Source organism: Salvelinus namaycush, chromosome 11 (assembly GCF_016432855.1).
Source record: "Salvelinus namaycush isolate Seneca chromosome 11, SaNama_1.0, whole genome shotgun sequence".
NCBI classification, from domain to species: Eukaryota; Metazoa; Chordata; class Actinopteri; order Salmoniformes; family Salmonidae; genus Salvelinus; species Salvelinus namaycush.
This window is the reverse complement of record NC_052317.1, coordinates 38,590,955-38,614,781: the sequence shown is the minus strand read 5'-3', so window position 1 is coordinate 38,614,781 and position 23,827 is coordinate 38,590,955. Positions and strand designations below refer to the sequence as shown.

The 23,827-nt window shown below is 42.1% G+C and overlaps 2 protein-coding genes across 2 annotated transcripts; both read right to left on the bottom strand.

The window, feature by feature from the left end:
• Window positions 1-683: 683 nt before the first annotated feature.
• On the bottom strand, window positions 684-15,474 carry LOC120056150 (death-associated protein kinase 3-like). Its single transcript, XM_039004357.1, has 12 exons — window positions 15,389-15,474; window positions 14,313-14,408; window positions 10,128-10,257; window positions 9,912-10,003; window positions 9,560-9,698; window positions 9,154-9,283; window positions 8,360-8,408; window positions 8,215-8,241; window positions 7,773-7,925; window positions 7,464-7,509; window positions 1,846-2,057; window positions 684-1,728 (listed from the first exon to the last, which is right to left on the bottom strand). Exons 2-12 carry the CDS (start codon window positions 14,372-14,374, stop codon window positions 1,413-1,415), a joined length of 1,356 nt encoding a protein of 451 aa, XP_038860285.1. The 5' UTR covers window positions 14,375-14,408; window positions 15,389-15,474; the 3' UTR covers window positions 684-1,412.
• Window positions 15,475-15,758: 284 nt separating this feature from the next.
• On the bottom strand, window positions 15,759-20,561 carry lsm7 (LSM7 homolog, U6 small nuclear RNA and mRNA degradation associated). Its single transcript, XM_039004355.1, has 4 exons — window positions 20,498-20,561; window positions 17,037-17,139; window positions 16,751-16,822; window positions 15,759-16,453 (listed from the first exon to the last, which is right to left on the bottom strand). The coding sequence occupies exons 1-4, from the start codon at window positions 20,501-20,503 to the stop codon at window positions 16,311-16,313; spliced, it is 324 nt and encodes a 107-aa protein (XP_038860283.1). The 5' UTR covers window positions 20,504-20,561; the 3' UTR covers window positions 15,759-16,310.
• Between the last annotated feature and the right edge of the window lie 3,266 nt (window positions 20,562-23,827).

Sequence of the window (23,827 nt, the reverse complement as noted above, 5' to 3'; positions counted from 1 at the left end):
AGATAGACATGCAGATCATTTGGTATGAGGCTACTGTGCAATAGTTGTATTCGAAAGGGACGGTTTTCCCCAGACACAGATTAAAGCTAAATACTGAACTAAAATGCTATTTTCTCAATGGAGATTCTCCATTGTTTTTAGTCCAGGGTTAGGCTTAATCTGTGTCCGGGAAACTGGCCTAAAACGTTTTGGAGGGACAGTCACTAGACTTCCATTATTCATGAAGAGGTTTAGACATTACTACACACCTGATTTAGCTTATGTATAGGCAATAAGGTGTTCAATGTACAGGCTGCGTGCAAGTTGCAAAATACGTTTGTACAATCCATTTTAAGACGACTCTCTTCACACGTAAGAGAACTATTAGTATTTATATAGTATAAATATATAGTATAGTATCTGCATCTGTCTGTAGCTTCGCAGTACAGCAAGACGGTTGTTGAGTGTCTATAAGATTAACTTCAAAATGGAATCTCCCTATAACACACGTTCTATTGTTTCTACTATGTTGTTGTTACTTATAACCTGGGTGTTCCAGCCCTGAATGCTGATTGGCTGACAGCCGTGGTATATCAGACTGTATACCACGGGTATGACGAAACATTTGTTTTTACTGCTCTAATTACTTAGGTAACCAGTTTTTTTTTTTTAAGGCACCTTGGGGGTTTGTGGTATATGGCCAATATACCACGGCTAAGGACTGTGTCCAGGCACTCCGCGTTGCATCGTGTCTAAGAACAGCCCTTAGCCACGGTATACTGGCCGTATACCACACCCCCCCGGGCCTTATTGGTTAATCATAGTCAGCTGTTAATGATAAATATCCCTTTAAGTATGGGGCTAAAAACTATAGGAAAATTATTGCAGGTGCAGAAAACCTTCCTGTATGTATGTATCACCATCTTAACCAAATATACTGCAAAAATGAATCACAATCTTTACCATTTTCAACGTTATGAAATAATTGAGAAAATACTGGAATGGACATTCTTTAAACACATATTTTGTTGATTAAATGTATTCATAGTAGGGAGGGACTCTATACATCGTTGGTAGTCTCATTAGAAAGGGAAGATGGGGAGGGGGGATCATTTTTCCTAATCAAATGTCTGAGGGGTTAGCATCATGGCTTATGATCAGGGGCCAGAGTTTTCCCTCACCAGAAAAACTCCGGGCCTTTGTTCTGAATCTAATGACAGCTGGTATATAAGACCGTTGTCTGTACCAAACCAGACTGGCCTCGAGGCATGACCAGGTCAGTGATACTAGAAGCCAGGCTGGCCTCGGGGCATGACCAGGTCAGTGATACTAGAAGCCAGGCTGGCCTCGGGGCATGACCAGGTCAGTGATACTAGAAGCCAGGCTGGCCTCGGGGCATGACCAGGTCAGTGATACTAGTAGCCAGGCTGGCCTCAGGGCATGACGAGGCTGTCCTTCTCCTTCTCTATCCCCCTGACCAGCTCCTCCACCCAGTGCACCTCAGACGCCACCTGTTCTGCCAGGACCTCGTAACGGTTCTCCAGACGGCCAAACTTCCTCTTGAGGGCGTTAGCAGCCAGCATGGTGGCGCGGGCGTCCTCCTGACTCTGCCTGCGCTGGGCCTGGGTACGCTGCAGCTCCTGGCGGATGTGACCCAGGTCGCTGGCGATGCTCTGGTTCTCTTCCTTGTACCAGCCCTCCTTCTCCTCGTAGATAGACAGGAGAGCAGCCACGTCCTCCCGGCACGACCTGGAGAAGTCAGGTTAGAATGTATGGAATGCGTATGTTGTATCCAATACATGCATTTTTTATAATCAAATTAAAATTATGAATCCATCCATCCATCTATCTATTCATCCCTCTCACCTCTGGTTTTGTTCCAGGTCTCTCAGCCCCTCCTCAGCAGCAGCGATCTCCTCCAGCACCTGGGAGAAGCGTTCGAAGTTGACGTAGGTGTTGTTGGGGGGCATGGAGGAGTGAGACTTGATAGTGTACTCCTTTAGACGCGTGGTCTTCAGACGCCTGCGCTCCGGCTTCTTCCCGCTCTCCTCCTGGCGCACGTTCCGCCTCTTGATCACCTGGGAGGAGAGGAGCGTTAATGAATAGTAGATAAAGGGGGTCAAAAAGCATCAGTAAAGCGTCAGTAAACCATCAGTAAAGCGTCACAGTAAACCATCAGTAAAGCGGCACAGTAAACCATCAGTAAAGCGTCAGTAAACCATCAGTAAAGCGTCACAGTAAACCATCAGTAAAGCGTCACAGTAAACCATCAGTAAAGCGTCAGTAAACCATCAGTAAAGCGTCACAGTAAACCATCAGTAAAGCGGCAGTAAACCATCAGTAAAGCGTCACAGTAAACCATCAGAAAAGCGTCACAGTAAACCATCAGTAAAGCGTCACTAAACCATCAGTAAAGCGTCACAGTAAACCATCAGTAAAGCGTCAGTAAACCATCAGTAAAGCGTCACAGTAAACCATCAGTAAAGCGTCACAGTAAACCATCAGTAAAGCGGCAGTAAACCATCAGTAAAGCGGCACAGTAAACCATCAGTAAAGCGTCACAGTAAACCATCAGTAAAGCGGCAGTAAACCATCAGTAAAGCGTCACAGTAAACCATCAGTAAAGCGGCAGTAAACCATCAGTAAAGCGTCACAGTAAACCATCAGAAAAGCGTCACAGTAAACCATCAGTAAAGCGGCAGTAAACCATCAGTAAAGCGTCACAGTAAACCATCAGTAAAGCGTCACAGTAAACCATCAGAAAAGCGTCACAGTAAACCATCAGTAAAGCGTCACAGTAAACCATCAGTAAAGCGGCAGTAAACCATCAGTAAAGCGTCACAGTAAACCATCAGAAAAGCGGCAGTAAACCATCAGTAAAGCGTCAGTAAACCATCAGTAAAGCGTCACAGTAAACCATCAGAAAAGCGGCAGTAAACCATCAGTAAAGCGTCACAGTAAACCATCAGTAAAGCGGCACAGTAAACCATCAGTAAAGCGGCAGTAAACCATCAGTAAAGCGGCAGTAAACCATCAGTAAAGCGTCACAGTAAACCATCAGTAAACCATCAGTAAAGCGGCACAGTAAACCATCAGTAAAGCGTCAGTAAACCATCAGTAAAGCGTCACAGTAAACCATCAGTAAAGCGTCACAGTAAACCATCAGTAAAGCGGCAGTAAACCATCAGTAAAGCGGCACAGTAAACCATCAGTAAAGCGTCACAGTAAACCATCAGTAAAGCGTCAGTAAACCACCAGTAAAGCGTCACAGTAAACCATCAGTAAAGCGTCACAGTAAAGCGTCACAGTAAAGCGTCACAGTAAAGCGTCACAGTAAACCATCAGTAAAGCGTCACAGTAAACCATCAGTAAAGCGTCACAGTAAACCATCAGTAAAGCGTCACAGTAAACCATCAGTAAAGCGGCACAGTAAACCATCAGTAAAGCGTCACAGTAAACCATCAGTAAAGCGGCACAGTAAACCATCAGTAAAGCGGCACAGTAAACCATCAGTAAAGCGGCACAGTAAACCATCAGTAAAGCGTCACAGTAAACCATCAGTAAAGCGTCACAGTAAACCATCAGTAAAGCGTCACAGTAAACCATCAGTAAAGCGTCACAGTAAACCATCAGTAAAGCGTCACAGTAAACCATCAGTAAAGCGTCACAGTAAACCATCAGTAAAGCGTCACAGTAAACCATCAGTAAACCTTCAGTAAAGTGTCGCAGTAAACCATCAGTAAAGCGGCAGTAAACCATCAGTAAAGCGTCACAGTAAACCATCAGTAAAGTGTCACAGTAAACCATCAGTAAAGTGTCACAGTAAACCATCAGAAAAGCGTCACAGTAAACCATCAGTAAAGCGTCACAGTAAACCATCAGTAAAGGGTCACAGTAAACCATCAGTAAAGCGTCACAGTAAACCATCAGTAAAGCGTCACAGTAAACCATCAGTAAAGGGTCACAGTAAACCATCAGTAAAGCGTCACAGTAAACCATCAGTAAAGCGTCACAGTAAACCATCAGTAAAGCGGCAGTAAACCATCAGTAAAGCGTCACAGTAAACCATCAGTAAAGCGTCACAGTAAACCATCAGTAAAGCGTCACAGTAAACCATCAGTAAAGCGTCACAGTAAACCATCAGTAAAGTGTCACAGTAAACCATCAGTAAAGGGTCACAGTAAACCATCAGTAAAGCGTCACAGTAAACCATCAGTAAAGGGTCACAGTAAACCATCAGTAAAGCGTCACAGTAAACCATCAGTAAAGCGTCACAGTAAACCATCAGTAAAGGGTCACAGTAAACCATCAGTAAAGCGTCACAGTAAACCATCAGTAAAGCGTCACAGTAAACCATCAGTAAAGCGTCACAGTAAACCATCAGTAAAGTGTCACAGTAAACCATCAGTAAAGTGTCACAGTAAACCATCAGTAAAGCGTCACAGTAAACCATCAGTAAAGCGTCACAGTAAACCATCAGTAAAGCGTCACAGTAAACCATCAGTAAAGCGTCACAGTAAACCATCAGTAAAGCGTCACAGTAAACCATCAGTAAAGCGTCACAGTAAACCATCAGTAAAGCGTCACAGTAAACCATCAGTAAAGCGTCACAGTAAACCATCAGTAAAGCGGCAGTAAACCATCAGTAAAGCGGCAGTAAACCATCAGTAAAGCGTCGCAGTAAACCATCAGTAAAGCGTCGCAGTAAACCACCAGTAAAGCGTCGCAGTAAACCATCAGTAAAGCGTCGCAGTAAACCATCAGTAAAGCGTCACAGTAAACCATCAGTAAAGCGTCACAGTAAACCATCAGTAAAGCGTCACAGTAAACCATCAGTAAAGCGTCACAGTAAACCATCAGTAAAGCGTCACAGTAAACCATCAGTAAAGCGTCACAGTAAACCATCAGTAAAGCGTCACAGTAAACCATCAGTAAAGCGTCACAGTAAACCATCAGTAAAGCGTCACAGTAAACCATCAGTAAAGCGTCACAGTAAACCATCAGTAAAGCGTCACAGTAAACCATCAGTAAAGCGTCACAGTAAACCATCAGTAAAGCGTCACAGTAAACCATCAGTAAAGCGTCACAGTAAACCATCAGTAAAGCGTCACAGTAAACCATCAGTAAAGCGGCAGTAAACCATCAGTAAACCATCAGTAAAGCGTCAGTAAAGCGTCAGTAAAGCGGCACAGTAAACCATCAGTAAAGCGTCACAGTAAACCACCAGTAAAGCGTCAGTAAACCATCAGTAAAGCGTCACAGTAAACCATCAGTAAAGCGTCACAGTAAACCATCAGTAAAGCGGCAGTAAACCATCAGTAAACCATCAGTAAAGCGGCAGTAAAGCGGCAGTAAAGCGGCACAGTAAACCACCAGTAAAGCGTCACAGTAAACCATCAGAAAAGCGGCACAGTAAACCATCAGTAAAGCGTCAGTAAAGCGGCACAGTAAACCATCAGTAAAGCGTCAGTAAAGCGTCAGTAAAGCGGCACAGTAAACCACCAGTAAAGCGTCACAGTAAACCATCAGTAAAGCGTCACAGTAAACCATCAGTAAAGCGTCACAGTAAACCATCAGTAAAGCGTCACAGTAAACCATCAGTAAAGCGTCACAGTAAACCGTCAGTAAAGCGTCAGTAAAGCGTCAGTAAAGCGTCAGTAAAGCATCACAGTAAACCACCAGTAAAGCGTCACAGTAAACCATCAGTAAAGCGTCAGTAAAGCGGCACAGTAAACCATCAGTAAAGCGTCAGTAAAGCGTCACAGTAAACCACCAGTAAAGCGTCACAGTAAACCATCAGTAAAGCGTCAGTAAAGCGGCAGTAAAGCGTCACAGTAAACCATCAGTAAAGCGTCAGTAAAGCGGCAGTAAAGCGTCACAGTAAACCATCAGTAAAGCGTCAGTAAAGCGTCAGTAAAGCGGCACAGTAAACCATCAGTAAAGCGTCACAGTAAACCATCAGTAAAGCGGCAGTAAAGCGTCACAGTAAACCACCAGTAAAGCGGCAGTAAAGCGTCACAGTAAACCACCAGTAAAGCGGCAGTAAAGCGTCACAGTAAACCACCAGTAAAGCGTCAGTAAAGCGTCACAGTAAACCACCAGTAAAGCGTCAGTAAAGCGTCACAGTAAACCACCAGTAAAGCGTCAGTAAAGCGTCAGTAAAGCGTCACAGTAAACCATCAGTAAAGCGGCAGTAAACCACCAGTAAAGCGGCAGTAAACCATCAGTAAAGCGTCACAGTAAACCATCAGTAAAGCGTCACAGTAAACCATCAGTAAAGCGTCACAGTAAACCATCAGTAAAGCGTCAGTAAAGCGTCACAGTAAACCATCAGTAAAGCGTCACAGTAAACCATCAGTAAAGCGTCACAGTAAACCATCAGTAAAGCGTCACAGTAAACCATCAGTAAAGCGTCACAGTAAACCATCAGTAAAGCGTCACAGTAAACCGTCAGTAAAGCGTCAGTAAAGCGTCAGTAAAGCGGCACAGTAAACCATCAGTAAAGCGTCAGTAAAGCGTCACAGTAAACCATCAGTAAAGCGTCACAGTAAACCACCAGTAAAGCGTCACAGTAAACCATCAGTAAAGCGGCAGTAAACCATCAGTAAAGCATCAGTAAAGCGTCAGTAAAGCGTCAGTAAAGCGGCACAGTAAACCATCAGTAAAGCATCAGTAAAGCATCAGTAAAGCGTCAGTAAAGCGGCAGTAAAGCGTCACAGTAAACCATCAGTAAAGCGTCACAGTAAACCACCAGTAAAGCGTCAGTAAAGCGTCACAGTAAAGCGGCAGTAAAGCGGCACAGTAAACCATCAGTAAAGCGTCAGTAAAGCATCAGTAAAGCGGCAGTAAAGCGGCACAGTAAACCACCAGTAAAGCGTCACAGTAAACCATCAGTAAAGCGGCACAGTAAACCATCAGTAAAGCGGCAGTAAACCATCAGTAAACCATCAGTAAAGCGTCACAGTAAACCATCAGTAAAGCGTCACAGTAAACCATCAGTAAAGCGTCACAGTAAACCATCAGTAAAGCGTCACAGTAAACCATCAGTAAAGCGTCACAGTAAACCATCAGTAAAGCGTCACAGTAAACCATCAGTAAAGCGTCACAGTAAACCATCAGTAAAGCGTCACAGTAAACCATCAGTAAAGCGGCACAGTAAACCACCAGTAAAGCGGCACAGTAAACCATCAGTAAAGCGTCACAGTAAACCATCAGTAAAGCGTCACAGTAAACCATCAGTAAAGCGTCACAGTAAACCATCAGTAAAGCGTCACAGTAAACCATCAGTAAAGCGTCACAGTAAACCATCAGTAAAGCGTCACAGTAAACCATCAGTAAAGCGTCACAGTAAACCATCAGTAAAGCGGCAGTAAATCAGGTGCTAAAAGCCAACAGTTGCTTTATAAGTGAAAGAGGGCAAAGGGATAGTCCAACATTTGGGATCAGTAAGATTTAAAATGTGTGAGGTGGCGAGAGATGTCTACCTTGATCCAGGGATGCTGAAGGCTGTCATCGATGGTCATCCTCTTCCTGGAGAAATAAGAGATGAAAAATAATAAATTATTACTTTCTGCTTTACTGTCATGCCTTAGTAATTGCAATAATATAATTTCCACTGAAGACCAAAGTTCTCCAAGGCTATGGTGCGGATTCAGTAAACGTTCATCTTTTGCTAGAGTCCCTACAATGATATATTAACTAACAAGACAAACAAAAGCAAATAGTTACTGTCATGTCCCTGTGTTGTTCTAAGTATTCCCGGGCCTGTTGTATCCACAGTAAACCAGCCTTACTTGGGATCCTTGACCAGCAGGCGTCTGATGAAGTCCTTGGCCAGCTCACTGGTATTGCTGAAGTACTCCTCGTCAAAGTCATAGTTGACAGCAGAGATGTTGGTCAGAGTCTCCTGCTTGGTCTCCCCCAGGAACGGAGAGGCACCACTCAAACTGAGGAAGACCAACAGCATGTTGAGAACACTCAACCTAAGGTTAAACAAGTGGTATCGTTCCATCTTTCAGGCCATGGCCAAATATTAAATACAATCGCTTATTTGCTATTTCATCATGAAAATTATTGGATTGCTCAGAAATAACATTCACTTGTGTAGTTCTCCATTTTTGTAAAACAGGTACAGAATATTATCAAAAATGTCTGTAGATTTAGAAATAATCTAACAATGTTTGACACGGTTTATGTCGCTCAACTGACACCTTTATAATGTGAAGCAGTACTTACAGAATGTATGTGATAACTCCAATACTCCTGGAGAAACAAGAGGACATCAAATTAGTGAGATTTACCTTAAGGGTAAAGAAAAACAACAATAACAAAAAGTTCTCAAAATCAGAAAAACATTAAAAATAATCGTAGTTTATTTTACCACATGTCAGCCTCCAGTCCGAGGGGTTCATAGTTGACTATCTCTGGAGCTGTAAAACAAGCAGGATTATTAGAACCCAGATGGTCTTCAGGGAGATCAACACACAGACCTCCACTTATTGAAACAAATATGAAGGAATATTTTCCCCATTCCATAACATTAGGATCATTGTGGAAGTTTATTTTATTTTAAAGCTATACGGGCCACCCGAGTGGCACAGCTGTCTGAGGCACTGCATCGCAGTGTTGCAGCGTCACTACAGACCTGGGGTTCAACCCCAGGCTGAGTCACAACCGGCCATGACCGTGTGTCCCATATGGAGGCGGACAATTGGCCCAGCGGTGTCCGGGTTAGGGGAAGGTTTGGCCCGGGGGGGAGCTTTACTTGGCTCATCGTGCTCTACCGTCTCCTTGTGGCGGGCCGGGCGCCTGCAGGCTGACTTCGGTCCTCAGTTGAACAGTGTTTCCTCCGACACATTGGTGCGGCTGGCTTCCGGGTTAAGCAGGCGGATGAAAAGAAGCGCAGCTTGGCGAGTCATATTTCGGAGGACGCATGACTCAACCTTAACCTCTCCCGAGCCCGTTGGGGAGTTGCAGCGATGAGACAAGATAGAAATCACGAAATTTGGGAGAAAAAGGAGTTCAAATGACCAAAAATAAAAAATAATAGTATGTTTTAATAAGGAAAATTAATATGTAGGAGCGTCTCACACACATAACAAAATATACGTGGAACACTTCATTGCTATTATTATATTATTAATACATATTACAAACATATCTCTATGGTCTCACCAACAAACTCTGGCGTTCCAAAGATATTCTTAAACTCATTTCCAGCTTTGATCTGATGAGCGATGCCAAAGTCGATGAGTTTGATCCTGGGGTTGGGAACGTTCTTATCAAGCAGCATGATGTTCTCTGGCTACGGCACAAACAAACATTTCACAATGCAGATAATAATATAATACAGATTTTTTTTTTTTTTTAAAGACACCAAACTTTATATTTCTCAAATGCTGGAAATCTTTTGGACGTTTTCACTGACGTTCCAATGACTCAAAACAGTCTATCAAGTTATACATTGAGTGAGGAGTCGGAGCGCTCCAGTAGGAGTTTAAAGGAATACGTCAAGTCAAGATGGAACTTTAGTTTACAATGCCAGCCTGGCTTCTCTTTTCCCAGACTCCACCCTACCCACCTTCAGGTCAAAGTGAGCGATGCGTTTGGAGTGTAGATAGTGGACCCCGTCCAGGATCTGTTTGAGGAACTGTGTGGCCTCCTCCTCTGTTAGAGACTCCTTCTCTGCCAGGAAGTCAAATAGTTCCCCTCCAGACACTCTGGAATACACCACAGAACAGTATTCAAAAAGTATTCTATTTTTATCAATATACTGTTTGAGTACAGGTCTGGGCCTGTATTCAGAACGAGTCTCAGACGAATGCTGCTTTAGGATCAGTTTAGCCTTTTAGATCATAGTGAATCAGATTACAAGGACGGGGGGGGCTGATCCTAGATCAACCCCAAATATCAACTGGTGTAGCTCTACTCACAGCTCCAGGATGAGGATGACGTCCGTCTTGTTCTCGAAGATGTCGTGCAGCGTGATGATGTTGCTGTGCTGGATCTCTCTCAGAATGTTCACCTTGAATTTCATTTGATTTATTTGATTATTAAAAAAGGCATATAAAGCTGGTCCAGCCAGTACATACAATGATTGAGGATAAAACGCAAAGCCTGAATTCTTATTTCCATTGTGGTTCTCTCACCTCCCTCTCGATCTCCTCGCGGCTCACGCCCCGGCGGCTGGACGACAGGCGACGCTTCTTGATTAACTTGGCGGCGTACTCCGAGCCAGAACTCTTGTCTTTACACTTCCGTACGATGGCGAATTGTCCACTAGGAAAGGTAATGAGGATGATGATGATAGATAGTATAATATGTACATAAACATAGGAAACAAGAAAGAGTGACTGGGCCAAATTCAGATAGCTAATCTGGGGAAAATCCTGATTTAAAGCGATAAATTATTGACAACAAATTGTATAGGCTAGTGTTCACTGGAAGCATTGCAACACACTGGCTGGCCGTTTCACACTGGCTGGCCGTTTCATTTCATGTAATAAGATAAAGACAATTTTTTTTAAATTATAAACATTTACACCTAACATCAGAGGGTGAGGTTTAGGGCCATTCCCCCCAGAAATGTCCAGGAACTTGCAGGTGCCTTAGTGGTAGAGTGGGGTAACATCTCACAGCAAGAACTGGCAAATCTTGTGCAGTCCATGAGGAGATGCACTGCAGTACTTAATGTAGCTGGTGGCCACACCAGATACTGACCGTTACTTTTGATTTTGACCCCCCCCTTTGTTCAGGGACACATTATTCCATTTTTGTTAGTCACATGTCTGTGGAACTTGTTCAGTTTACATCTCAGTTGTTGAATCTTATGTTCATACAAATATTAACACATTTTAAGTTTGCTGAAAACAAACGCAGTTGACAGCGAGAGGACTTTTCTTTTTTTGCTGAGTTCATAAATACTGCATTCCTGAGGGTCTATCCGTTCCTAAACTTAAGTCTACAGCGCCTCTCTATCTGCACAGAACTGAATGTTCTGCTCTGCCATTTATTGTACGTCTGCAAGCCCTTTCTGAGCAAACTCAGTCCCCCCCAGCAAGACCATACCTAGAGCCATAGAGGAAACAAACAGCTAGACTACACCTAACAAACAGCTAGACTACGCCTAAAACAGCTCATAAACAGCTAGACAAAACCTAGGGGCATAAAGAGGAAATAAACGCATAGAAAGGCAATGATGTCATTCTTCTTCTGCTGCAACACTGCAGAAAACAAAACTACTTCCATATAAAGGTAGGAAATCAGGTTTATTGTGTCCCAAATGGCACCCTATTCATTTTATAGTGCACTACTTTAGCCCTATGGTCTCTGATCTAAAGTAGTGCGCTATGTAGGGAATAGGTTACCATTTGGAACAAATTCAGGTTTAATCCTGTAGAAGCACATGACTCATTCTAGTGTTCCGGCTCTGTTTAGTTTATAAGGACTTGTTATTAAAAACACAGAGCAGGCTTGCATAACAGGACAGAGAGCTCTACACTGTTGAATAAACAGTCCCACAAACACACTGGGAATTTGCCAACGGATGTTTTCATCCAGCTATGTGATTTCAAGTCAACTAAGTGGTATTTGGATTGTATCATTAGGAGAGCCCAACAAACAATATTTAAGATCTTTGTAGAAATATAGTGCTTCACTTGACATACAATAGTTACTAAAGGTGGGGGCCTCCTGAGTGGTGCAGTGGTCTAAGGTACTGCATTGCAGTGCTAGCTGTGCCACTAGAGATTCTGAGTCTCCCGGCCACAACCGGGAGACTCATGGGGCGGTGCACAATTGGCCCAGCGTCATCCGGGTTAGGCCGGCAAGGATGTCCTTGTCCCATCGCGCACTAGCGACTCCTGTGGCGACATGGTCGCCAGGGGTACAGTGTTTCCTCCGACACATTGGTAGGCCTGGCTTCCGGGTTAAGCGGGTATTGTGTAAAGACTCAGTGCAGCTTGGTTGGGTTGTGTTTCGGAGGACGCACGGCTCTCGACCTTCGCCTCTCCCGAGTCCGTAGGGGAGTTGCAGCGATGAGACAAGACTAACTACCAATTGGATACCACGAAATTGGGGAGAGAAAGGGGTAAATCAAATAAAAAAACAATAAAAAATGTAGTTAAAGGTGAAGAGAGATCTGTACTCATTAGAGTACGCTCCTGCTGTTTTCAACTCTCTAGAGACAGCAGGAGCGGTAGAGATACTCTTAATGATCGGCTATGAAAAGCCAACTGACATTTACTCCTGAGGTGCTGACTTGCTGCACCCTCGACAACTACTGTGATTATTATTATTTGACCATGCTGGTCATTTATGAACATTTGAACATCTTGGCCATGTTCTGTTATAATCTCCACCCGGCACAGCCAGAAGAGGACTGGCCACCCCTCATAGCCTGGTTCCTCTCTAGGTTTCTTCCTAGGTTTTGGCCTTTCTAGGGAGTTTTTCCTAGCCACCGTGCTTCTACACCTGCATTGCTTGCTGTTTGGGGTTTTAGGCTGGGTTTCTGTACAGCACTTTGAGATATCAGCTGATGTAAGAAGGGCTATATAAATACATTTGATTGATTTAGAGGACGATAAATTAGGGCCGATTTCAAGTTGTCATAAGAATCGGTAATCGGCATTTTTGGACGCCGATTATGACCGATTACATTGCACTCCACGAGGAGACTGCATGGCAGGCTGACTACCTGTTATGCGAGTGCAGCAAGGAGCTTATAAAAAACAATCAATCTTAACATAATCACTAGTTAAGTACACATGGTTGATGATATTACTAGTATATCTAGCTTGTCCTGCGTTGCATATAACCGATGCGGTGCCTGTTAATTTATCATCGAATCTCAGCCTACTTCGCCAAACGGGTGATGATTTAACAAGAGCATTCGCGAAAAAAGCACTGTCGTTGCACCAATGTACCTAATAATAAACATCAATGCCTTTCTTAAAATCAATACACAAGTATATATTTTTTTAAACCTGCATATTTAGTTAAAAGAAATTCATGTTAGCAGGCAATATTAACTAGGGAAATTGTGTCACTTCTCTTGCGTTCTGTGCAAGCAGAGTCAGGGTATACGCAGCAGTTTGGGCCGCCTGGCTCGTTGCGAACTGTGTGAAGACCATTTCTTCCTAACAAAGACCGTAGTTAATTTGCCAGAATTTTACATAAATTATGACATAACATTGAAGGTTGTGCAATGTAACAGCAATATTTAGACTAAGGGGTGCCACCCATTCGATAAAATACGGAACGGTTCCATATTTCACTGAAAGAATAAACGTTTTGTTTTCTAAATGATAGTTTCCAGATTTGACCATATTAATGACCTAAGGCTCGTATTTCTGTGTGTTTATTATATTATAATGAAGTCTATGATTTGATATTTGATAGAGCAGTCTGACAGAGGTGGTAGGCAGCAGCAGGCTCGTAAGCGTTCATTCAAACAGCACTTTCCTGCGTTTGCCAGCAGCCCTCCGCAATGTTTGAAGCACAGCGCTGTTTATGACTTCAAGCCTATCAACTCCCGAGATTAGGCTGGCAATACTATAGTGCCTATAAGAACATCCAATAGTCAAAGGTAAATGAAATACAAATGGTATAGAGAGAAATCGTCCTATAATTCCTATAACAACTACAACCTAAAACTTCTTAACTGGGAATATTGAAGACTCATGTTAAAAGGCACCACCAGCTTTCATATGTTCTCATGTTCTGAGCAAGGAACTTAAACGTTAGCTTTTTTACATTTTACATACATCATACATTTTTTACATGGCACATATTGCACTTTTACTTTCTTCTCCAACACTGTGTTTTTGCATTATTTAAACCAAATTGAACATGTTTCATTATTTATTTGAGACTAAATTGATTTTATTTCTGTATTATATTAAGTTAAAATAAAAAGTGTTCATTCAGTATTGTTGTAATTGTCATTATTACAAATATATAGATAAAAATCGTCCAATTAATCGGTATCGGCTTTTTTTGGTCCTCCAATAATCGGCATAGGCATTGAAAAATCATAATCGGTCGACCTCTAGTACTCATACATCCTAACACTTAATTAAAAACATATGAATCAGTAGGCAACAGAGGAGGCTGGTGGGTTGCGCTATAGGAGGACAGGCTCATTGTAATGGCTGGAATAGAATACATGGAATGGTAGGCACACTTAATTGCATTGGCCCAGTGTGCCTCATGCTGGGTAGGAGTTTTCCTTAATCATCCTAAAAGTACAAATTCTGCCCACTGAGAGCTGAATCAAGTCTGCTTCGTATCCTCCTCCAGCAACACTGTACAGACAGACACAGGCCAGATCTTACCTCCCCAGCTCCTCCCCCATATCATAGAACGCCTCCACATCCTCTTGTCTGAAGCCAGCCATGGTCTGACTGGGTTGCTGCTGATAGAAGTTGTATCTTGAATCACAGAACAGGGAAACATGATTATTAGTACCTGCCAAGGAAATTGAGACCCATAACATGGCAACGATAGACTTATGTGATGCTGACATGAGCAAAAATAGATCAAATACATACTACACGTCATAGATTGACAATAAAAATGCCATAGGCTGCATCATTTAGCCACAAGGGGGGGTCAATAGAATCAGTTTACACACATACAGTAAATTGATGTAACTATTTGACCCTGAACAAATTCACCCCCAACCAATGATGTGCATAACCCCGCCCCCCCCCCTCAAAAGTGGTCGTCCTTATTTGGCCAAAGTCAACACCGCAGAGTTGCTGGGTTTCGACTCCACCCACATATGTGATGAACATCGTGGAGTTGAGAAGGAAAACTTGGCTAGTAGGAGTAAGAACTCCGCATAGCAGTCTTACTTACGTCATCTTCTTCCATCAACTAACTGATTAAAGGGTCTCACTGCGGTTTTAACATTAGATAACCGTTTGCTACTCAGATTGAGAAACAATGGTTTCGTGTTGTTACCGGAAATAGTATGGATTAACATTACACCGCAAAATGTATTTTTTGTTGACAAGTAAAAACTGAACTTTAGCCATATGTAGCTAACTAGCTGCTAACTGGCTAGCTACCGTTCGGAGTCTGGAGAAGTGAGCTAGTGGGATACGGCTAACTTTTTCCTAGAAATAACAACAAACATTAAACCCCAAACTCTTGCCGTGATAATGGGTCGTGGCAAAACCAAAATCTAAAGAAAATAAAGCTAAATTTGACAAAGCTTGCTGGTAATACTATATATTAGATAGCTAGCTAATGTGCTAGCTAGCTACATGAACTAATTCACTAACGTTAACTAGCGAACAGGATTCGAACTTAGCGCTCATCAATTTCTTTATAACGTCAATCGACAGCGATTTTGTAGTTTATCGTTCCTTACTCTGTCTATAACAATTACAAGTCAGATACTTACACTATAACTGGCTACGGGTCCTGCATTCCTCTCCTGAGTCAAATTTCCGGTGGTTGAAGAAAATTACAGCACTTTGAGACAGGAGGATGGACCATATGGAATGACATCATACTGACTTCATCGTTGTGCGTGCACAAGTTTGAACCCGCAAAAGCAATTATGACTGTCTGAAAGAGCAATGGACTTAGATTTTCTCAATAAAAAAAAGCTGAAATGTATCTGTCAAATAGCTTCAATGAATCCCAATTATTTACTCCAATTGGCCGTATTCTAGACGTTCAAAGACGATACAAAACACTGAAGACACACATCATTAAAGAAAATAGTACATTTATTACATTTGTAATGTAAAAACATAATATGCCATATCGTTCAAACCTGGCCTGACTTAGGGAAAACCATAGTAAAAAGTTTTTTTTTTTTTTTTAATGTTTACCATCAGAGCAAAAATATGTTTTCACTTATCTAGTCAGAGAACCCCCCCCCCCCCAAACAAAATAACATTTAAACCACTATTCTTCATTTCTAAACAGAACACATGCTTATCACACCATTTCATACTGCCTACTACATCAACATTCAGGCTGGTGACACCAATCAAACTACAACAAAATAATTTTCCTGATTATAGGTGTGGGGTGTGTGTGGGGCAGATGGGAGTGAACGTGAAATGCACCTCGGGTAGAAGGGGCAGGGGAGAATAGTAGTGAATCGAAATAATATTTCCTTGATTCCTCACGTCCTCCTACCTTAACACCTTTTCAAAGCATATTGGAGCAAACGATCTGAGGTTCCTCCCCTCGGATATTCTTGTCCAAAGAAGGAAGCAAGGAGAGCACTTGAGGAATCAAGGAAATACAATTAAGATTCACCCAAGGAACTGGGCTACTGTGAGTTAATCAAGAGGAATAAGGCTGGCGGACTATCCGTCCTGCTGTTGTATGAAGGGGTTGGGGATGGCCTCCATGCCGTCCTGAGGACAGATGAGCACCACTGAGGTCCCTCGACACACCACCAGGCCCAGCTGTCGCGTGTCCTCGGTCAGCTTGAACTGGTCGTCAGGGTCTGGAAATAACAAATCAAACCAAATTGTATTGGAGGAGGAAGTGGCAATACAGGTCAGAGGTAATTGATAGTATGTGAAACTCCACCATGAATGATCCAGCAGAACCTTCTTTATAAAATGGCAAATGATACGACCTTGGTTTCATTGTCGATTTTTTTTAAACTGAAGGGCAACATCACAGATATGTTTTCCATTGAATTGTTTGGGCAACAGTCTCCTCACCGACCAGGAGTGCATTTTCACATTGTAGAAGTGATATGAGATCATACAAGCAAGTCTTAGTTTCTGCTACATACCTCGCAAGTACTCGATGGTGCTGTCCAATACCAGGTTCAAAAGGGGGTCAAACCCCTTTAGGACTCCACTGGCTGACACAAAGAAATAAGGATTATTATCTTGAATGGAAGCAAGGAGAAAAACAGTAAAGAAGATGGGGACAGTGGCCTGTCATGGAACAGCATTTCCAAACAGGCAAAAGGTTGCCAGTGTTCTCTTTTGGAAGCCACAAGTCCCACAGTATTTTTTTTTTTCAGGTTTTAACATAGTAATGAAATGGACTAAGTTTTATCTGCACTGATTTACCCTCTCGTCCTCCCTGGAACTTGACACGGATTTGTTTATCGATGTACTTGGACAGGTCAAAGATGCTCTCCTTCTTTTTCTTCTCTCCTTCCTTGTTTCTGTCCTGAAAGGAAAATATTGAGTAGAATTTAAGATTGAACCCTATAGTCTAATCATACCATCAAGGGCCGTAGCCCTTTCAGTTTTATCCAATTTGTATACTGAAAATGTAGATGTGTTTATTTGACACAAATAATTATTATTTCAATAGGAGTACTTGATGTGGCAAAAACTGACAGGGCTGGACATTTTTTAACCCTTTACACTCATGAGAATTAGCCTATATGGATAGCGCTTAATTGAAATGTTTTTTTTTTTACAGAAGAAATATGAAAAACATATGCATAAGCATGGTAGTAATTAAAAGGGAACAGTTTAGAGATTATGGGAAAAATTGACCAAGGCAAGGAAACAACAGTTAACCTGAAAAGACTGAATCCAAACATTACACTGTTGACTTTAATGTAGATTTTACAATTACTGTACTTTTCACCGCATTTGTTGATAACAAAATCTGAAAATACATTCAGTAACATAAGAATATTCCTGGAAATGTTGGGGTATTTGAGTGAGAGGACTAACTGGTGTTTCCAAGTGGCCACCCATCTCTCCAAAGTGTACATAGCTCTTAAGTAATGGCAATGCATTTTTATGACTCAAATAGTCTTCCCAAAAAAAAGCACCTGTTTATAGATGCTCTCCGAGCTGTGCCGTTGAGAAATCTAGAGCAAGCACACTGGTAGTCGTTTCGAATACAGCCCTGCATACCCGCCATCACACAATTACCGTTGTTGTTTACGCAATCCAAAAATGGCCCATTATAAATCTCAATCTGGATCAGGTGGGTACCATTTGAAAGCTTGTTCTATTGCCAACATGACTAGCTAAGTTATAAAATATGATGTTACAGTGTTAGGCATTCACAGGGAAATTCAGAGATACCGACCCAAATTTTGGTGCACATAGAAAAGAGTCATGAGTGCATTCAGGTGTGTGTTCGGCCGCAAATCATCTTCACAATAGACAATAACTATGTTCAGAACAACCCAGGGTATGATGTCATCTAACTGTACATCAAACATAGTGATTATAAACATTGGCACTGTATGTGACATGAGTTTTATGATATGGAAATGTGAATTGCATTTGGAATCACAGGTGTTTGGCTTGCTTGTACGACAACAAAGTGGTATTTATTATAGTCCTCAACATCTCATCTTTCAAAATACATAAGAGATCCTCTTCATTTACAGCATTTCCCTCCCTCAGACAAAAACATTAGTCAGAGTGATGGGGGCAACTTCTTGTAGTGTGAAGTGCTCATCTTCAGAGTGGCTGTCAGTAAAAACCCACACTCTGGTGTGATTTATAGCACGTTACTGTAAAGCACGTTACTGTAAAGCACGTTACTGTAAAGCACGGTGTCAAACTCAATCCATGGAGGGCCGAGTGTCTGTGGGTTTTCACTCTTCCCTTTTACGCAATTGATGAATTTAGGTCACTAATTAGTAAGGAACTCATCACACCTGGTTGTCTAGGGCTTAATTGAAAGGAAAAACCCCAAACGTGCAGACACTGACTGGGCCCTCCATGGAATGAGTTTGACACCCCTGTGTTCCAATTGATGTGCTTATAAGTGCCCAAATCTGTCATGTTCAACTTTGAATTGACAGTATAGGCCAGGCAAATTAATATCTGATCCTTGAAGCCAGTTCCACTGCTGATTGTCATTGTTCCCCTCTAATCAAGGACTGATTTAGACCTGGCTGGGACACCAGGTGGGTGCAATTATCAGGTAGAAAATAAAACCTGGAGTCTACTATTAAGCCAATTCTGTTGCAAAACCTGGAATGTGTTGGAGCGTGTGGAGTCTGAGTGTCACAAGAAGCAGTCTTATTTAGATTTTTTTGTGTGTTTTAAGACTCAAAGATATTGGAGTGGAATGATTCCTGTAGGGATTGTTGAACCAGGGCACCTATCGAGGGGGTTATTTCTAGGGTGGCAAAAGAAGTGGTGCAAGAAGTATGATAACTAAAGACAGATGGAGTGATTGATGCACGTCGACTGAGTGGCAGGGAAGAAACAAGGGTAGTAAATCCACCACGACCCAGTGACTGTTCCACATCAAGCGAGGGTTCGTGAAATGTTAAAGGTGGACTTTGTATAATTTATTGCAATGGTCATAAACTGTATAGCACAAGCGGAGAAGTCGGAGAAAATCGCAATCATTGTGAATGCAGCCAAATGTTTCTTGGGTCTTCATATTGTCACAGCCGAGGCCTTGCAAGAAATCTTGTCGCTGAATGTTCCACCCTCTGAGGCCCCTGAGCCTATTTTGGAATGTACTGTGATTGAAGCGGGATGGGATTTTGTTTTAAAACGTCTTATTGTCGTTTTTTCCCCTTTCCTGTTATGATTCTTATTTTCTTGTTAAAATACCTCATCCAGCTGGTGGCGGTAATGCACCATTAACATTGGATGCCAACCGCCGTTACACCCCAATAGAAGAAGCAGATTAAGGGAAGACGAGGTTTGAAGTGATTTAACAGAAAAGTTTCTAAAATGAAGTCTAAAGATTATGGGGAGAGAAACTGGGGTACGAACATGGCATGATATTATTTAGCACGCTGATGTTGACAACAATATATTCGAGGTTACACCTAACGCTCGCAAATATCTCAACACACCATCTCGCTAGCAGTGGTCAGAATACTGTAGTTCAATTTGAAAAAGGGGAATTTCAATTTGAAGAACTAGAAAACAAATGGAGTTGGGTTTTAGATTAAGTTATTTAAGAAATCGACTCGGCGACATTTTTTGCGGCTACCCTTTAGTAGTCTAGTATGCGTGTTAATTTACCACCATTTTATGGCTATTTAGAACTTTTGACACCCTTGGATCAACGCGGTGTGCAACATCCTAAATTGGCCGAAAATATGAAAACGGTCGTGAAATGGTGGTTAAAAAAAGTACACATTCTTCGCCATTAAAGCTATTAAGGAGGTAAATGCCTTTGCAGCCTGAATGGATGATGGTTTATGTACGAGCAGGTCCACGGCGAACACGAGTTTATTACCGGGAATGTAGATTAGCGCCCATGCACTATGTAGTCTAACGTAATGTTGCAGGTTTTGCAGAATATATTGTCGTCCGTTTCGACCGCCCAAATCGGGTATTGGCTCTTTTTTCTCAAGTGATATTTTGTAATTTCTCTTTGTTTGACATTCCCTTTCTTTGTCGGTGTCATTAACACGATGCTGTCTGAAAAGCACGCTTGCAAATGTCCCTACTCTGCCCTCTCTTGCACTTGCTAGATAACATAATATTGTAGCTAGATTGAGAGGCACGCAATTGCTAAGTAATAATAAATACAGTAAATAACGACGTTTTAGATACGTTCATGGAAGATATGATCGACTCACCGCCATTTTGAAACTGTTCCAGCCACGCCTCTCGAACTCCAACCTTTTCCTTCTACTTTGTTGGTATCATGGCGGTCCGCAAACACATTTATACGTGCATGCCGCCACCTATTGTATTGGCTGTGTATCAGCCTACTATTATGTAGTATGAATTCATTACACTTTGAAAAATGCGCCCTACCATCTAACCCTGCACTCATTAAAACCTCACCACTATTCCACTACTTTGGCCCCATCTGAACCTACTCCAGGCCAGCAGCTTGGGAGGATGGGACAATTTTGTTAAACATCTTGTAATTAATCTGCTGTAAAATCTTGTACACCCAAGTACTTCTCTGCAGTTGCCACCACATCCGTCCTCTGTGATTTAAATTCCATTCCTGCAGTACATGTACGGCAGAAAACCAACCTTACCGAAGCACATCTATCACTCTTTATTGGCCTCTGCCTACTCACAGGGATCCTCTTGGGATCCCTCACCCTGGACCCATTTTCTTCTACTACTCTCTTCACTGTCTCCGCATACGTCACTTTCTGCACTATTAACTGATCCTGGCAACCTCAACCTGCCTTTCTCTCACCGTACACCTCTGATCTCCAGCATCATGGGTACCCTTACAGTTTACACACAACTTTTCCCACAGACACTACACATTCCTTTGTCTCATGTCCTCCTGCACACTTCTCACATCTAGGAATCCCCCTCCTACACACTGCTGCCACGTGACCATAAGCTTGGCACCTAAAACACTGTAATGGACTCAGGACAAAAGTTCTCACGGGATAACTAACACATCTTGACTTGACTTTATCTGACTCTGCATAAAAATAAAAAAACCTCTGTAGTACAGACGGTGTCTTCTGTTTCATCACATTCTCCAACGAGTCTGCCACACCAAACGGCGTGCGTCACAGACACCGGGATTCTTCAACTTCAGTTGATCCTCAACACTTAACGCCACTCCAGTTATCACTCCGTGCTCTGGAGAGGAATGCACAGTTCTTGTCCCCAGTTGCGTGGTGTGGGGCTCACGCTCCCTCTGAACAGCAGAAATGCAAAAAAATCAACACAATTCCACATTCCCCAACCTCTTCTCCACCCAACCTGACACCACATATGGATCTGCCATCTCACTCCAACTGGACCTGAGTCATCTTTGTAAAAAAAAAAAATATATATTTTTATTTCACCTTTATTTAACCAGGTAGGCAAGTTGAGAACAAGTTCTCATTTACAATTGCGACCTGGCCAAGATAAAACAAAGCAGTTCGACACACAACAACACAGAGTTACACATGGAGTAAAACAAACATACAGTCAATAATACAGTAGAAAGAAATAAGTATATACAATGTGAGCAAATGAGGTGAGATAATGGAGGTAAAGGCAAAAAAAAGGCCATGGTGGCGAAGTAAATACAATATAGCAAGTAAAACACTGGAATGGTAGATTTGCAGTGGAAGAATGTGCAAAGTAGAAATAGAAACAATGGGTAATGATCAGGACTAGGTTCAAACACGGCAGTCTTCACCGCACTTGCCACCGCAGTTAATTCATCCTCACTCTTGTCACGTTCAATTTCCTTCTGTAGCTCTTCCAAAAGTCTGTGTGATCCACCACTCCATATTCACTCAAAACATGTTCCACTTCTCTTTTGTTTCCATGTCTGCCATCTTCTCTTTCATCAGATCTTTCAGAAGGCTTGTGTGTTCCATATCTACTTATATGTAACCAGTGGCGATTTTAGCCTGTAAATCTTGAAGTGGGATGCATGCCAGTAAAGCCACAACACTAAACAATAGATTAATTGTACTACAGCGGTGACAAACGGTGCCCACAAACTGTTACGGCCTACATAAAGCAGTCCCAACATTTTACCACAGCTACTCCTGGCTATCAGAGGAGCCTTGTCTGGCAGAGAAACAGTTCATTCATCCTCATTTACTGCCTTTTAAAAAACATAGCTGACTTGCTTAAACAAATGTGGTTTCTAATGACAATTGAGATGAACAAACTATGGCATAAGGGGACGATAAGAGGTCATCCGTAATTTCGATTAAGACATTCATGAGCGAGCTATATAACTATTTGTTTAGCACTTTTGAAATCAGAACATGGGCGTTCTTGCAGTGTTCTCCCTATACACCAAGTCCGAACCGTAGGATAAATAAAGGGGGCATATAAACAGACAATAACAGCTCTTACAATATTCGTTGATGACATTTCTCTAAAAAAGGTTATAGGCTACATGTGCACCACCAAGTCAGTACAGTAGGTGAAATTAAGCGGGGTAAATAGACCAAATTATTAGGGTGAGGCACATGGGCTACTAACATCTTACTACACAACATACACTTAGTATTACTTTCTTAGCTACAGTATACATATCTCCCTGGCATATTACATAATTTATGCAGCAGCATACAATACATTTTTGGACTCACCTTGTGCTGTGCTCACTTGAACAGGAAGCTGGCGCGGCGGTCCTTCGTTGGCAAATTTTGTCATCAAAGTCTGGCATTCTCTGGATTTATGGTGCTTTCAAAACAACTGGAGGCCAGATTTACAATTCCGAGTTGGATGTTCAAAACTTATTTTCCCAGTCGGAGCTTGTTTATTCCCAACTTTCCAGTTGTCTGGAACTCACTGATGTCAAGTTTTTGCAGTTCTGCACAAATCATGCTTCATTGACAGCATGGCCAATGTTGAATGTTTATCATTTTAAACTTGGAAAAGTTAACCCCCTTAATCCCAGATTTGGGACCACACAGCCATAATTTCTCTTAATTATTTGTCTTCATATGACAAGGATTAAAAATGATTTGCCAGTAGATTGTCGACTTGATTCATGATGTCTGCTAGCTAAGATTTTGAAAGTATGAAGTTGACATGATCAGTCCAATCAAAGCTACTGTACATTTTATCTGTGCCCAATGACCTTGAGCCTTATTGGATGAGCACTTCTAATGTAACTCTATGGCAGCACCCAAAGGACTCGAATTTTCTAGGTCTCCTCTTAGACTTTGTGGTGAAGTAGTGTCCCCATGAGTGACAGAACACTGAGCCAATCACGGCGCAACGCTCCGTATTTTCTGCTGGCTTGCCCCACCACCACAGAAAGCACTGAGCTAGGCTGAAACACTTGCATTTTGGAGCTGCCTTAAGAAAACAAAAAAAGAGACCATGTTTGTATGCGGCTTTATTAACTCAATGATATATATTATTTTTTACATTGTTTGCAAACTGATATGTGACACGTATTAATGCCAAAATAACATGCAAAACAAGCAAGCACCAAAAAATACATCTATTTTTATTTTTTTGCTAAA

Bases quoted from the DNA above. Each gene is read 5' to 3' on its own strand.
- LOC120056150 (XM_039004357.1), bottom strand. From the start codon at position 14,374: ATGGCTGGCTTCAGACAAGAGGATGTGGAGGCGTTCTATGATATGGGG. The intron at 9,699-9,911 runs GTGAGTAGAGCT...GGTGTATTCCAG, and splicing joins GTCATCCTCATCCTGGAGCT to AGTGTCTGGAGGGGAACTAT. The intron at 8,409-9,153 runs GTGAGACCATAG...CTTGTTTTACAG, and splicing joins TGGAACGCCAGAGTTTGTTG to CTCCAGAGATAGTCAACTAT.
- lsm7 (XM_039004355.1), bottom strand. The intron at 16,823-17,036 runs GTAAATCAGTGC...TCTTTGTGTCAG, and splicing joins GTTCCAGGGAGGACGAGAGG to CCAGTGGAGTCCTAAAGGGG. The intron at 16,454-16,750 runs GTATGTAGCAGA...TGTTATTTCCAG, and splicing joins CACCATCGAGTACTTGCGAG to ACCCTGACGACCAGTTCAAG.